Source organism: Populus nigra, chromosome 6 (genome assembly GCF_951802175.1).
Source record: "Populus nigra chromosome 6, ddPopNigr1.1, whole genome shotgun sequence".
Taxonomy (NCBI): Eukaryota; Viridiplantae; Streptophyta; class Magnoliopsida; order Malpighiales; family Salicaceae; genus Populus; species Populus nigra.
Genome location: NC_084857.1, coordinates 2,499,726 through 2,514,336, shown reverse-complemented (window position 1 = coordinate 2,514,336; position 14,611 = coordinate 2,499,726). Strand labels below are relative to the sequence as shown.

The window sequence follows — 14,611 nt, the reverse complement described above, 5'->3', positions numbered from 1 at the left end:
CGATCCACTCAGCTGCATAGGTCCAAACGAAAACAACCTGGGTCTGAGCCTCTATTATCTGTATGGAGGGCTAAAAAACGAAATTGCTTTCATTCAAATACATGCATCAATAGCTAAGGACCCTGGGCTAGGTTAGTGTTGATGTCTTTCCTTTTCCAAAGGTTTTCTTGGCATATATCTAGTAATGTACTTGAAATTATTTTTCTAAATGGATATTTCATTTGAAAAAAAATCATTTTTTAAATAATTTACAATGTGTTTTACGTTCCCACGTCAAGAATTTTTAAAATCATTTGGAAAAACATGAAATTAATAGTTTTTAAAATAAAAATTAATTTTATTTGTCTATAAACTAATTAATAAAGCACGGAATTCAATTCTCATGTAACAATGAAAATGATTAAATTTTTAGTCTCTTACTGTCTGGTGGAGTAATTATCATCCACGTCATATCCACTTGTCACAGTCACGAAACCAATTGAACTGTTTTCTCGAGCTGGTTAACAAAATAATGTTTTGTTAATTAAAAAAAAAAAGATTTGTCAATAAAATAATGCTTTTTAGTCGCTATTTCATGTTGGTTATATTCCAGTTTTCAAACCAATCATCAATCATCATTATGGACACCTCGACATGGAGAAGGAAGATGATCATACCTGCAGTGGTTAAAAAGACCAATGATGCGTGCCATGATGCAATAAAAGAAGTTGCACAAACCCATGATCCAAGCTTAAACTTTTACTTTTCAATGCGCTTTTTCCAATCCCCAGGAGGGTGTCTGAAACAGTAAAATAATGGTGAAAGTTGTTTTTTTTTATATTATTTTTTATTTAAAAAATATATTAAAATAATATATATTTTTTATTTTTAAAAATTAATTTTAGGTATTAATATAGCAGAATTATACAGAAGTAAAAAATAATAATAATTTGAAAGAAAAAAAAAATCCGGGTCAATTAGATGACCAAACACCCTTTAAAAATCAGTCTTCGACATTATCAATTTTTTTCAATACTCGAATTCAAATCAAACAACCAACGAAGTCGTTTTATCTGCCCTATTTCACACGTTGACTTCAACAACAAAGGTTTTTCTTTCCTACGTGGCTGCTATTTATTTTTAAACTTATACAGGAGTTAATCTAATAAAAAAAAACTAGGTTGAATTTAATGTTTTTTTTTTCTAAAACAATGTCCATTTAGAGTTTATTTAAATTAATTTAATCAATCTAAAATTCAAATTTTAAGCAGTGGTTAAATTCTTAGCCGATTTAAAACTATAAAACCTAATATCAACATAAATTGAGAATACGTGACGATCATTAAAAAAAAAAACAACGTAAACTATCCTCTTTCTACAAATCCAAATTGTGCATACGAAGGGTCCACACTTTAACTACCATGTCCAAGGGTCCACTGGATCCCAAATTCCACAACCCCCCCGCTCCTCTTCCGCTCTATCCGCGGCAGACAAATATTTTAAATTTCTTTATTTTATGACCAAATTACCCCTCTGTATCTCCCTCAATTTCTGTCTTGCTCCCCTCACTTAACCTCTCTTTCCCCTGGTAGCACCTCTCTTTTTCTCACAAGTTCCTCTCAAAGTCAAAATCAATATCACTTCACTTTCTCACTGGCCCAAACAGCAACCCCTTTCTCCCTCTATTATCTCCATTCTGATTCTTGACACTAAAAAAAATCACACTCCCCGTCACTGTCAGTTCTCTCAGTCCCTCAAAGCCGGCCTTTGACACCGTCACACACAGGCGGCCCTGTAAGATTCTGTTATACAAAACCTCCCTTAAATTTCGGTTTCGTGATTGGACTTTTTCTTAAATACTTTTGAATTTTGAAATCCGAACGAGGAACCTGATTTATTATTCACTAATCACTGTAGTTTCTGTCTTAATGGCAAGTTAATTAATTCGTAGATGACAATTTCAAAAATAGATTTCAATCATTTAATTTGCTTTTGGTTTCTTTTTAATGGACCGAAGTGTCATTAGATGTTTTTGACCGTTAGCAGAGCGAGAGAGGAAAGTGAGAACAGTGAACTTTTTTGTAAGTGAAGCTTTCTTTTCCTTTCTTCGCTTCGCTTCGCTTTTTAATTTCCTTTCTTTGTTTCTTGATTCTGTTTGGTTCCTTAGAAAACAAAGGAATGGGAAAGGATAGAGCAAGAAAATTGTTCAGGTGCATGTGTTGATATTTTCGTTAAATTTTCAAGTACCGGCAACTGTGTGATTTTTCAATTTTAATTTGTCCCTTTCTTCCCTTTTTTCATTAGCTTCTCAGCAGCCAAAAAGTGTTTTTTCCTTTTTCTTTAAATAGTTGATTTAAGATTTAACCATTTTTCTTTTCTTTTGCCATCTGTTTCTCAGTCTCTAAACAGTGTCATCTCTTTCTCTGTTCTTTTCTTCTGTACTTTACTTTCTCTGGAATTGTAATTGAATCTTCTTTTTCGTTAATCACGATGTTGTTTGATTATTAAAGGCTTGTATAATATTAGATTCTTCGTGTCAGATTTGTGTAATTTTTTAAAGGGTGGTGGTTAGATTGGAGACGAGGTTTTTTTTAGGGTTTTTGAGAATTGAAAATGGTGAGGGTAGTCTGGTATTTTTAAGGCATAGCTCAGTGCTAAGGATTGGATCACAAGCCCTGACACGTGCATTTGATAATCGTTTTTTTTTCTGTTCTCTGTTTTTTTTTTTTATTAATTAATGCAAATTTATATTGCTGAATTTGATGTCTGCTTTCGTGTTTATTGCTTCTTCTACATTAAATAACTGACATGTTTTTTTCTCTAGGTATTAATTTATTTTCTGCTTGTGCGTGTGGGTGTCTATATTGTGTTGCTATGTGAAATCCGTTGGCTCTTGATGAATAATTATCCGAGAAAGTTCTTTATTCATGAATGCTCTAGGTTCTCTGTTTTTTATTTTATTTTTATTTTGTTCATGTTTGCCCGTTTGATTTTGAATGAAGGGCAAAGAAGTACTCTAAACTTATTGTTTTAATTCAAGTATTTATTATAGCAATTGAATCAGACCATCTTTTGGATCTGGGGTTTGAAATTAGTTTCAGTTATGTATTTTTGGTATAGGACTGTCATGTTTTTTTTGGCTATATGTATCTCAGGTTTCTCAAATTGTTAATTGGGTTTTGTACCTGTTAACGTGATGATTTGGAGTACCAAACCTGTTTATTTATGCTTTTAGGGTTTTCCGGTACGAATTCATAATTAGACCACCTTGTTGTGTGCTTTCTTTTCACTTTTTTAGATATCTTAATCTTGATGTGGTGGCTTGTGTGTGTGGGTGGGGGACTGGAATCCTAGCTTAGTGAATGTGCCATGAGGTGTGGGTACAGTGTAGTTTGTGGACTAATGACCATTGTCCTTTTATTTGCTTTATACTCGTCCACACTCTTGAGTAATCTCAATGATCATTATGTGTGTATAGTAATATCAATGATCATTATTTGTGTATGAGTTGCTGCATTCCTCTTCAGATATTTCTTTGTAAGATTTTAATCCAGGTTTCCCCTTCTAATTTCTTACATAATGTAATTTCAGGTTCAGTGAGATCCCTTTTGTCTGAAGACTATAAAGCACAGGTTGTGAGCTACCATTTTTCATGAGCTACAAATAGCAGTTCTAGTTTGAGATAGACAGATGAAGAAACTATTCTTTTTTAGATCTTCTTCCTCCAATGATGGAAACAACAATACCAGTTCTCCACCGTCAGCAGATAAGCAAGTTTATTGGGAGGCACCATTGGAAGGCAAACCAAACAATCAAGATAATGATAATGCTCAGTGTAATTTTTGGAGCCCCAGGGGATTATTTTCAAAATCTGGAAAGCAAACATATGATAGCCAGATCCCAAGCAACAGTTCAGGTCTTAGAAGGAGCCGCTCGTTGTCATCAGCTGCCTTTCTTGATGATGGGATGGGCCAGATGAATTTTTCTTGTACAAATGATGAAACTATATCTTCTTCTAGCAGTTCCAGTGGTGCTCATCAGCAACGTGATCACTCATCTCGGTGAGACTTTTGATCTCATTAACATCAAGTTATAAGGATTCAATAACACTAATTAATGATCTTGAATACAAGCTTGTTTGCATAGCTCTTCTGTGCACTTTTTATTTGAATTGCTTCTTGAGATTAATTCCAACTTTTTTCTGATTTATGACAGTAGGCGCAATCTTACTCCTGAGAGGCGAGCCAAGACAAAGCGATTTGAAGTGGCAGCTACTGGACTAGAGAGATCTGGTCATTCCAAATCTCATTATGATTCGTCAGGAAATTCTTCTTCTAGTAATGTCTCAAGTAAAATTGTGGATCGCTACATTGATGGAGAACAGGAGCAGGAAATGAGCAAGCCCAAAAACTGTTCACAGAGAAATTTTACTGGAAATGGAAATGCTGGTGGAAGACTTCCTCCACGAGGTCAATACACAGCCCCTGCTTCACCAGCAGATAACATCAAAGATAAGCCCAGGTCTCACTCATTTCGGGATTATAGAGGGACTCGACAGAAGTTTTCTTCAAGAAATTGGGTGGATAAGGGATTTGGCCACAAATCTCCACAGAAACTTGCAAGGAATGTCATGGAGAGGCTCTCCCAGGCTCGTGCTTATCCAAAATCAAGTTCTAAGAAGTATGACCGTGACATTCCTATCACAATTGAAGATGTGTACGGTGGATCAACGAATTCATACATGGATGTTCCTGCCCGAAAAAGCTACTCATTGGAGGAACCTTGTGAAACCATTAACGGTTACAATGGTGATGATTTCTCAGGCTTTCAGCAGCAAAATTACTTCCTTGGAGATGATTTTGGGGATATGAACTCTGTTGGTAGTGATGACATGGTAGATGTTGAACTACAACGAAGATCTAAAGAAGCTGAGGAGAGGATTGCCCTTCTTTCTGAAGAGCTTGAGCAGGAAAGCTTTCTCCAAGATAGTGGATTTGATGTTCCGTCATTGATGCAAACTATTCAAAGCTTAATAGAGGATAAGATAAGCTTGGCAATTGAAGTTTCAGGTCTTCTGAAATCTCGAATTGCTGACAGGGATTCTGCCAAGGAAGGTTTTCGATTAGCAAAGGCAGAATGGGAGGCAAAGAACCGAAGATTGGAGAAGGAGAAGAGTGAATTGCAGACAGCTCTGGAGAAAGAATTAGACAGAAGGTCGAGTGACTGGTCATCAAAGCTTGAGAAATACCAGCTAGAAGAGCAAAGGCTTCGTGAACGGGTTAGGGAGCTTGCAGAGCATAACGTTTCACTCCAGAGGGAAGTATCTTCTTTTAGTGAGCGGGAAGCGGAAAACAAAAGTGTAATAACATATTCCGAGCAACAACTCAGGCTCCTGACTTCAAAGGTGGAGGAAGTGAGTGATGAGAATCAAGATCTGAAACACAATCTTTCTGAGCTGCAAAACAAGTATGCAGTGGCAGAAGAAGATTTAGATTGTATTAAAAGGAATTTTGAAGAGAAGAACAAGGAGTGCAAGGATTTGCATAAATCCATAACAAGATTATTAAGAACCTGCAGCGATCAAGAGAGGACGATTGGGGGGTTGCGGGAAAAATTTAGTGAGGATATTGAGAAGAAGACATCATTTGACAAGTTTGATAAGCATGTGACACAAATGCAAATGGAGCAAATGAGGTTGACAGGAGTTGAACTGACTCTCAGGAGGGAGGCGGAATCTTTTAGGCATGAAATTGATTCCCTTCGACATGAGAATATAAACTTACTGAAGCGCTTAAAGGGTAATGGCGAAGAGGTTGGTGCTTTAACTTTCAAGCTAGATAAGGAAATGTGGACACGTGTTTGCTGCCTGCAAAATCAAGGATTGTCTTTGTTAAATGAGAGCATCCAGCTTTCTGCTAAGTTAATGGAATACATCAAAGGGAAAATGGGCCACTTTCAAGAATTTAAGCAGGGTATGGAAGTTTTGGGGAATGGTTTAGATGGGCAGTTTATGGTTGAATCTGATATGAAAGTTCAGGGCTTTAAGCGTGGAACTGAAAGCCTAACAAGGAGTTTGCAGACAATATCTTCTTTACTTCAGGAGAAGTCCAATCCTGGTGCTTCAAAATCTCATTCCCCAAGCAGTAATGTCGATGGCTCTGAGAAACTTAATCATACTCCAGAGGTAGGTTGCTGTTTAAATCTGTTCTTGTAGCATGTGTTTCTTTCGATTTCTTGGGTGATGGTCATGATGCAAATATTTTCATTTGATCTTTAATTTGGGTATTAAAATGTTTACTGTTCATAAACTTGCTTTCAACCCTTAGTGCTATCATTGATGTTCTCTTTCATCTTCACAGGAATCTTTGAGATTCGAGCTTAAAGCTGAAACTTTGCTTACAAGTCTGTTAAGAGAGAAGCTGTACTTCAAAGAGTCAGAGGTCGAGCAGTTGCAAGCTGAAATAGCAGCAGCAGTGAGAGGCAACGAGATCCTCCGATGTGAAGTCGGGAATGCACTGGATAACCTTGCTTGTGTCTCTCATCAGCTGAAAAATCTTGACCTTCAGGTATTCCTAGATACCAACTCTGCAGCAAAAATCTTATGTTACATATCACTTTATATGTTCATTTACACAGCGTGCTTTGCCAACATTGCTTGTGCGAAATGCATGTACAAAAACACTTAATTGTAAGATGATGCTTCGACTTGACGGGTTGAATTCTGGGTTGATTTGATCAGCTCGTAATGTTCCCTAAGCTCTTTTCTATGCATGATTGCCTAACCTGTGATTTTGGTGAGATGGGCTTCTGTAAGCTGAAATCTCTGTTGTGGAGGTGAAGTGATGTGCTGGCCTTGTGTAGCCTGTGATGATTGAAAGTTCTTATAAAGCAATTTCCTTCATTTTCGATGAATGGTGAAACTGGCATGAGGTCATTTCCTGCCCTCATTTTTCCACGATTGTTTTTATTGCCATTCTTAAAACCAATTTGGTGTCGATCATTATCATTTAATTTTAAAACAATATAAAACTTGTTATTTTAAATGCCTGCTTTTTGTTGTTTTTGCTTTCAGTTTAGTTTCTTTACTATGACATTATTTTAAAACAATTTAATTTTTTTTCTTTTTTTAGGATACCAAAAGCCAACAACATATGATCTTTTGGCACAGCAGTTTGTCAGACCAGTGATAATTTTGAATTTTTTTACTTGTATTTTAAGTATGGAGAAATCAGCAAAGAAGTATAATGAAGTGTTGTACCCGATTTGCTGTATGATGTCTCTTTGTAACTTCATTACTTGGGAGCTATTGTTATGCCTTAAGATTTGGTTACCAGTGTACAGTTAGAACATTTGAATTTTTTTGTTTTTTCCTTAATAATTATATCTCATAAGAAATAGAGCTTGTCGGTAACTACAGCTGTCTTATTTTATTTTTTTTGTCTTGTCTTTTTGCAGTCCTATAGTGTAAGTAATGTTTTTGTCTTTTTTAACAGTTGCTGAAGAAGGATGAGAATGTAGATCGGCTACAAAGTGACCTCCAAGCATCCGTGAAGGAATTAACAATGATTAGGGGGGTATTGGCCAAAGTTTCACAGGAGAGAGATATGATGTGGGAGGAAGTGAAGCAGTACAAAGAGCAGGATATGCTATTGAATTCAGAGATTAATGTATTGAAGAAGAAGATAGAGGCCCTAGATGAAGATAGTCTTCTTAAAGAAGGTCAGATCACAATCTTGAAAGACACCCTAGGTAGCAGGCCTTTTGATCTCCTTGGCAGTCCTAGTTGTACACGAGAATTCTTGCTAGAATGATTGCGTGGGAACAACTTTTTTTTTCTTGGGTAGGGTGTGCAGGCACGTACTGTTTATAGTTTGAAATTGTGTTCTTGGGGTTTCTTTACATTTCTTATACTTTCCTTTACTTCATTTCCTTACTGCAAGCTTTGATGGGTAAAGATGTTAAAGCTTCGAAAAATCTACACACCATGATTCATTGTGTATACGTGGTTGGTTTCCTCGTTCCCTTATAACTATGAATAGATCTTTGCAATTTTAATTCTCTCTCTGTACCAGTGTGTCTGTGCGTGGTTCAGCTTGTTCACTGTGTAATGGCAGGAGCAGGAGGGGAGTGGGTTCTGATTCCATGGTCGATTTTCTATCTTGCCAATTTGTTTCCAAGTTTTTGTAAGAGTACAGTATACTTCATATTGTCTTTTGTTTGGTTTTAAGCTTCAAGATGTTCTGATCTCATCTTGAACTAATTATTTAATCTCGATTCCCTTGCTAAAAATTTGCTGGCAAATACATTGGGGCCTCAGGATCCAACGAAGAATCAGCAAGTCACAGGTCTGACGATGGTAGCATCTTTTCATTAATGACATATCCCTAAAACACTGGACCTTTGTTTAATTGTTGGCACAATCGTGTTGTTGCTTGTAATGGAATTCGTTAGGAGCCGACGTTGTGTAATTGTTGGTGTCCCTGCCATTAATTGGATAGCATTAGATTTTAAGCTTTGATTAATGTGGCGCACCACCTAGAAATGGCTAAAAAGGTTTGTTAAGTTTGCTGCATCTCTGGCTGGATTCCACACCGTCCTTCTGCGGGAGGATAGAGGCAGACATTATGTAAAACAGAGGCTAAGCATATGCTCCGAGATTCCATAGAAAAAGAGTTCAACGGGCCAGAACTTAATTGTATTTTCCTCTAATTTTCTAAAAGTAACATGGACCGGTTTTGAAGGAAAAGTTTGTTTGTCTTTGTAATTTAAATTTTTTTAAAAAAAAATTATTATTTTTTATTTTAGTTTTTAGATTATTTTAATAAACTGATGTTAAAAATAAATTTTTAAATAATATATTTTCAAATAAAAAATACTTTTAAAAATAATTACTATCATAACATCAAACATGGCTTTAATACATTTAAGTATTCTGTGTGATTAACTTAGAAATGTTTTTCATTTTTTAAATCAAGCAACGAGTTAGTATTATAAGGTCATATTTATAGAAAAATTATATTACAATAAGATAAAAGCTATGCCAGAGTACATTAGGTTTCAAAGGTTGCAAAGTGAGGCATAAAACCTTCTTTAGAATGACAATAATCCAAGCCATACCAGACATTTTCAGGCACAAATGTTCTAAAATAGAACACATAAGAAACTGGTACTAAAGCACCGCTGCTTTCTTGATGAAGCACCTTGACCCATCCTGGTCTCCAATCATCAGTACCAACTTTCTTAAGGTACAATGAGCACACACTTTGCTTCATGCACGTTCCACTTGCCTCAAACAAGTCTATGGCACATCTTTCAAATCCTCCATACGCACCACCTTGTTTCTTAAAACCCTTTGGAGCATATAACAGCTTGGGATTCTTTAGATGCTTCACTATGATCAAGTTCCCTGCAGAATCACTGAACCTGACACTGATGTGATCTTTAGTTTCAGCAGATGGAGCACAAGTTGTTTCAATCTCAATTGAATATGAACAGTTTTTTGATGATGATCCTTGGAGGGTGACATTCGTGGCTTGGTTTAAAATGCCCAGAGAAGAAATTGTAATGGCTACGATGAAAAGGATCGGAGAGCTTGTTCTCCTCATCGAAAATTGTTATCTTGGTTCTAGCTAGTCTTCGTGTCGAGGTCATGCATATATATTATTGGTTTTGCTAGGATATAAAGAAGAGGGGACATAAAGGATCACTAAAAATGGTTTTGCTTTCGATAAAGGCAGGCATTTGTGGCAGTGTAAGGCACCGTTTGGGAACGCGGCTGCGGCCGCGTTCCCAAAAAATTTGAAATTTTTTTTTTTTTTGCTAAAATTTAATATGGTTTGTATGTTTTGGATCGTTTTGATGTGCTGATGTCAAAAATGATTTTTAAAAAATAAAAAAACATCGTTGGCATGCATTTTGGCACGAAAAGTTATTTGAAAAGCACCCACAACCACGCTGCCAAACACGCTCTAAGTGGGTTACTTTGAGAAAGAAGAGGGGATCCCTTTCACTTTCAGTCGTGAAACGCTATCTTCTAACTGTTACAGATTCCGAGACTTGAAAAGAAATTCGGTGGCATCCCTTTCCAAAGATGGAGCATAATTTTAATTTGGGGCTATTTTAGATGCCTCTTGTCCTACGAGTTAACAATGATATTACATCTCACTTACTGAGTTGTGGAACCCATATGAAAATAGCCTCTTCTTTTCTTTTTCTCGGTCCCATACCACCATATTGCGCTCTCACTCTTTCTTCTTTTTAAACAACACGATTTAAGCTTCAAAAGTTGGTTTTATGCTTTAACCCTGAAACTGAAAACAGAAAGAGAGTTAGCACCTGGTCCTGGTCTGCAAAGAAGACAGGCCTATATAAGCACATCCGTCTCGGGCTCAGGCTAGTCTTGGGCCAGAAGAGGCTTCAGACCCATGACTACCCATAATAGATATTTCTTTCCCTCTAAATTAATGGGCGGCGGCCTCAAATCACATCTCTCTCTCTTTCATACACGTAAAATTAGTTGCTACTTCTATCAAAAAATAAAAGTACAAAACCTCGGGCTGGTATCTCAGCCGTACCGAGCTCAGTGGCCGATTCTAGCAAAGCAAGAGAGCGACTTTTGAGTTCAAATCCCACCTTTGCCAACAATGAAGCAACGTGAAGCATTGCAAATAGCAATGCCATCCATTATTGCATCTAAGGCCCATGCATGACAATATCAATTCCACCCACAGTTGTATCATAAATCATGCCATGTTAACAATCAATCCTCCCTACTGATAAATCAAAGGTCAAAACCGTTTTTTCCCCAGCTCCATGTGATGCAATATTCCCTTTGGCATGGGAATCAACAGAATCCTTCAAAGCACCGAGGCGAGGCTGTCCTGAACACAAAACAACCCCTAACTTATCCTTGTGCGAGTGTTCATCGGTAGGCGTTTGACCAGGCGGAGTCTGGACAGTTTGCTTAGGTACCGCTTCAGTAGGAACTTCAGTGGCGTCCTCCTGCTCAGCCTCTCGACTATCATCATTGGGATGTGAAGGTTGAATATGTTCTGATGGTACAAGTAGGCACACTTGCTTCCCAGCTATTGCTGACAGAACAGTCTCCTTAAATCTGGCCATGTCAGCACTCATTTTCTCCATGTAAAACATCACATCCTCTCGAAGTTTCACCATATCTTTACGCAATTCGGCAAGTTCTTTATTCTTTGCAACCTGCAGCACGAAACAAATCCCAATTGTCAATGCTTGTTTATATTGGTAGATGATGCATCATAGAAGGGAGCATCTTACAACTCACCGTAACACTGTGTGATGCCATAGCGGAAACACCTCTCGTAACCAGTTCAACCTATTTGTCAGAAGAAAAAAAAGAGGTTGTTTATTAAAGAAATTCCAGAGCTTGTAAGATGTTTAGTAGGGTAAATGGAAAGCACGAATTTGAGAAAGGTGCTCTAATGCCTACCTTATCACTGTCCATACCTCCAAGCTTGTATACCTTCTCAAACACGAGACTTTTGGCATCTTCATCCCAATCACAAATCCGAGGTGCTAGTCCACTTGCTCTTGGTAATTTAATTTGGCCAACATTGACATGCTCCAAGTAAAAGATCTACACAAAAATGCAAGTGTAACTATAGAGAAGCAAGATCACAACTAATTTGAAGTTGTGCGCATCAGAAGTCTATAAACGAATCCACCAACCAATACAATCATACCTCTAAAATGAGAAGACACCCAGTCAGCCGCTTAGCTTTGCTAGGCGCAAAATCGGTCTCACGATATTTCTTAATTCCACTAACAAGGCCCTCCAATGCATATTTTGCCCAATTGAGAGCACAAACAATTGAGAGATTTTTCAAGATGCCAAAGCATGATGGACTGACATATACAGATGTGCTAGGCCGTATCACAGTAGAGATGGCATACAAAAGGAATTTTGCTTGAAACTCAGGACTGGCAGGGATTGAAGCCAAACCATCCCCCAGCTGACCAGCATGAATTCGATCTGAACCAAGGTTGTACATCATGCGGACATCCTCGTCATTTCCAATAAATTGCTCCACGCTAAGCCCAGACGATGGCAGACCCAACAGCCACTCGACTCCACCAGGAGTTAATTTCAATCTCCCTCCATGAACCTCTAACTCACAAGATTGTATGTCAAACCTGGCAGCAAGATCTTCAATCACTTGGAACTTCCTTTTTTGCTTTTTAATATGCAAGAGCCCAGCAAGTCCAAGATCATTAACTGCTTGAATCTGATCTTGATCAAACATTTTGACAACTGCTGCAAACTTTCTCAACGAACACCGGGAATCAAGATATGCCTGGATGGTCAAAGGGACCATTAAAAAGTTATGGCACTTAGGCTTGGCCCAAGATCAAAATTAAAAATCATATTTGGATAACTAGTTAAATCTTCATAATTTTCAGCAGGAAATCCCCAACCCAAATTACCTTCTTTGGTGCTTCAGGGCGCTCACCTCTCTCTTTTACATGATTTTTCCAAGCATCTTTCACTGCATCTTGGAATGGTCTCTTCTCCTCCTCTGGGAGTGACTTCCATTGCTTTGCGACATTCTTTGGAGCCTGAATCCAAACCCCCCACCCCCAACCGATAAACCAGTAAACACAATTGAAATATGCTGTTGAAGCAGTCGTGACATCTAAATTTCACGCAGAAAAGCTTACTTCAAGCTTCTTGTACCTTCAATTTCTTCTTCCCCTCATTTTCCCTCTCTCCATCCAATCCTTTGCTCAAGCTAGAATCACAAACACTCATCATAGTTAACACAAACAAAATACAAGTTGCCTAATAAAGGGATCAACTTTTTATTCTTTCCAAACTCACTAATATTCAATGAAGCTGTTGTGAGGCCGCTTTTTTGATGTGCAGGATTCGTCCACCTCTATTTCATTTGCATTCTGCTTGCGTTTCTCAAGGGAATTGCGTTGTGCTCCCGTCTGCGAGGCACTGGGATACAGTAAACACAAAAATATGCCAAGTAATCATTGTTAGAAACACCTCAAAGCACCGGTTTTAAGTGAAACAACCAACTATTCAATAGATTTTAACAAACCTTGGCTCTGCATTATCGGAACTTGATGCAGCCGCTGCATTAACACTTGGACTTTCTTGGGAATCTTCACCACCATCCATCACTGTGATGATTAACATCGCCGTTGAAATAATTTTTCAAATAAAAAGCTTATCTCATTTCAGCTTCATGCATTTATTCTCATAAATTCAGTTATTTCTGACAAAAAACAGCTGAAGGCGACGTTAATGCAATCCAAAAAACAATAAGAAATCCACAATTTGAATTACACTCTGCATCAAAGCATGAACAAAAAATCCCTCAAAAGAAAAACCCGCAAACCAAAACGTAATTAACTATCAAATCCATGTTTATTTAGCGAAATTAAAGTGATTGAACATGTATCCAAAAAGGAAACGTGACATGAGAAGAACCTAAATGATAATTGAGCAGCCAGTTTGCTATATAAGAAAACACGCACCTGGTATATTAGAGGAGAAGGTGCCGCACGGTGAAGAAGAGACAGCGAAAGTATCTGAAAACAAAAGTGAGAGTCCAATCGAATGAATCTCAGTTTCAGTGTTTTTGCCAAAACGAAAGCCCTCTGCCGATACACTCGTGAGTTACACTACCCGAAGGCCATTTGTCGTTCGTCATTGCGCTAGTTTTTACAGTTTAGTTTGAAAAGGTGGATTTGATAAAAAAATATATATGTATATATATAAATTGTATTTTTTTTAATTAAGATTTAGATGATTTTTTTGATTAAATAAGTATTTTTAAAATTATAGTTAATATAAAATATACTACCAAACAGATTACTCTTCAATGACACGTCATCGGGAATCCCTCTGCCGATTCATTCGTGAGTTACAAAAAAAAATATAAATTGTATTTTTTTTAATTAAGATTTAGATAATTTTTTGATTAAATAAGTATTTTTAAAATTATAGTTAATATAAAATAACTACCAAACAGATTACTCTTGAATGACACGTCATCGGGAATCACAATCTTAGCCCTCAGGAATGCCAATTTGTCCCGGCCCATCAGGTAACCGCTCCGATCCGTCCGGAAAACAAGTTCGTGTGCCCAGACCCATACGAGCCACATCCCAGCCCAAACAAATCTTTTTAGTTTTATCAGTAGTGGGCCATTGATGGGGCCTCGGGCCACCACCTCTGCTCCCCGTTCGACAAAATAAAATGCTTTTAGGTGATTTTTATAGGTCTTGCTTTTGCTTCGGTGGTTGACAGGTAGCAATCCATGAATAAGACTTGGATATTTATCTAATGTTTTTTATGTTTTTTATGGTTCTAATTTCAACGGTTGAATAGTCGTTTTTTAAATAATTAAAAGGAATATCGATGGAGCCTCCATCTACCATCTGTATTCCCTGTCGAGCTAAATACATAGTTTTTAGATGGTTTTTATATGTCCAGCTTTCGTTTTAGGTAGCAATCCAAGAGATAGATCTGAATATTTGATCTATTTTATTATTATTCCTGGTTCGAACATTTTAGTAATATTTTCTTATTTTTCAAACAACTAAAGAACAGTTTTTATTTTTCATTGTTATATGTATATTAAAA

The 14,611-nt window shown here is 37.2% G+C and overlaps 3 protein-coding genes across 9 annotated transcripts; 1 reads left to right on the top strand and 2 right to left on the bottom strand.

The window, feature by feature from the left end:
* Window positions 1-1,558: 1,558 nt before the first annotated feature.
* Window positions 1,559-8,037, top strand: LOC133697499 (uncharacterized). Of its 6 annotated transcripts, none has more exons than XM_062120103.1 (5): window positions 1,559-1,773; window positions 3,571-4,040; window positions 4,195-6,163; window positions 6,339-6,545; window positions 7,110-7,390. In XM_062120103.1, the coding sequence occupies exons 2-5, from the start codon at window positions 3,670-3,672 to the stop codon at window positions 7,164-7,166; spliced, it is 2,604 nt and encodes an 867-aa protein (XP_061976087.1). In that variant the 5' UTR covers window positions 1,559-1,773; window positions 3,571-3,669; the 3' UTR covers window positions 7,167-7,390. The 6 variants fall into 6 exon arrangements, with proteins under 6 accessions (XP_061976087.1, XP_061976086.1, XP_061976082.1 ...); XM_062120102.1 differs by lacking the exon at window positions 7,110-7,390 and adding an exon at window positions 7,473-8,037 and having other exon boundaries at window positions 1,564-1,773; window positions 4,198-6,163; XM_062120098.1 differs by lacking the exon at window positions 7,110-7,390 and adding an exon at window positions 7,473-8,037 and having other exon boundaries at window positions 1,564-1,773.
* A 992-nt stretch (window positions 8,038-9,029) lies between these two features.
* LOC133696496 (embryo-specific protein ATS3B-like) lies at window positions 9,030-9,584 on the bottom strand. The gene has a single exon (XM_062118691.1). The coding sequence runs from the start codon at window positions 9,582-9,584 to the stop codon at window positions 9,030-9,032; it is 555 nt and encodes a 184-aa protein (XP_061974675.1).
* Window positions 9,585-10,455: 871 nt separating this feature from the next.
* Window positions 10,456-13,719, bottom strand: LOC133696195 (uncharacterized). 2 transcript variants are annotated; one of them, XM_062118303.1, is made up of 9 exons: window positions 13,501-13,719; window positions 13,062-13,143; window positions 12,833-12,955; window positions 12,689-12,743; window positions 12,439-12,570; window positions 11,697-12,308; window positions 11,444-11,590; window positions 11,279-11,329; window positions 10,456-11,193 (listed from the first exon to the last, which is right to left on the bottom strand). In XM_062118303.1, the coding sequence occupies exons 2-9, from the start codon at window positions 13,139-13,141 to the stop codon at window positions 10,732-10,734; spliced, it is 1,662 nt and encodes a 553-aa protein (XP_061974287.1). In that variant the 5' UTR covers window positions 13,142-13,143; window positions 13,501-13,719; the 3' UTR covers window positions 10,456-10,731. The 2 variants fall into 2 exon arrangements, with proteins under 2 accessions (XP_061974287.1, XP_061974286.1); XM_062118302.1 differs by lacking the exon at window positions 13,501-13,719 and having other exon boundaries at window positions 13,062-13,167.
* Window positions 13,720-14,611: the final 892 nt, after the last annotated feature.

Excerpts from the sequence above, each read along its gene's own strand:
- LOC133696496 (XM_062118691.1), bottom strand. The coding sequence starts at position 9,584 with ATGAGGAGAACAAGCTCTCCGATCCTTTTCATCGTAGCCATTACAATT.
- LOC133696195 (XM_062118302.1), bottom strand. The coding sequence starts at position 13,159 with ATGTTAATCATCACAGTGATGGATGGTGGTGAAGATTCCCAAGAAAGT. Across the intron at positions 12,956-13,061 it reads TCCGATAATGCAGAGCCAAG|TGCCTCGCAGACGGGAGCAC; the intron begins GTTTGTTAAAAT and ends ACTGTATCCCAG. Across the intron at positions 11,194-11,278 it reads TGGCATCACACAGTGTTACG|GTTGCAAAGAATAAAGAACT; the intron begins GTGAGTTGTAAG and ends TTCGTGCTGCAG.
- LOC133697499 (XM_062120098.1), top strand. The coding sequence starts at position 3,670 with ATGAAGAAACTATTCTTTTTTAGATCTTCTTCCTCCAATGATGGAAAC. Across the intron at positions 4,041-4,194 it reads CAACGTGATCACTCATCTCG|TAGGCGCAATCTTACTCCTG; the intron begins GTGAGACTTTTG and ends GATTTATGACAG. Across the intron at positions 6,164-6,338 it reads AACTTAATCATACTCCAGAG|GAATCTTTGAGATTCGAGCT; the intron begins GTAGGTTGCTGT and ends TCATCTTCACAG.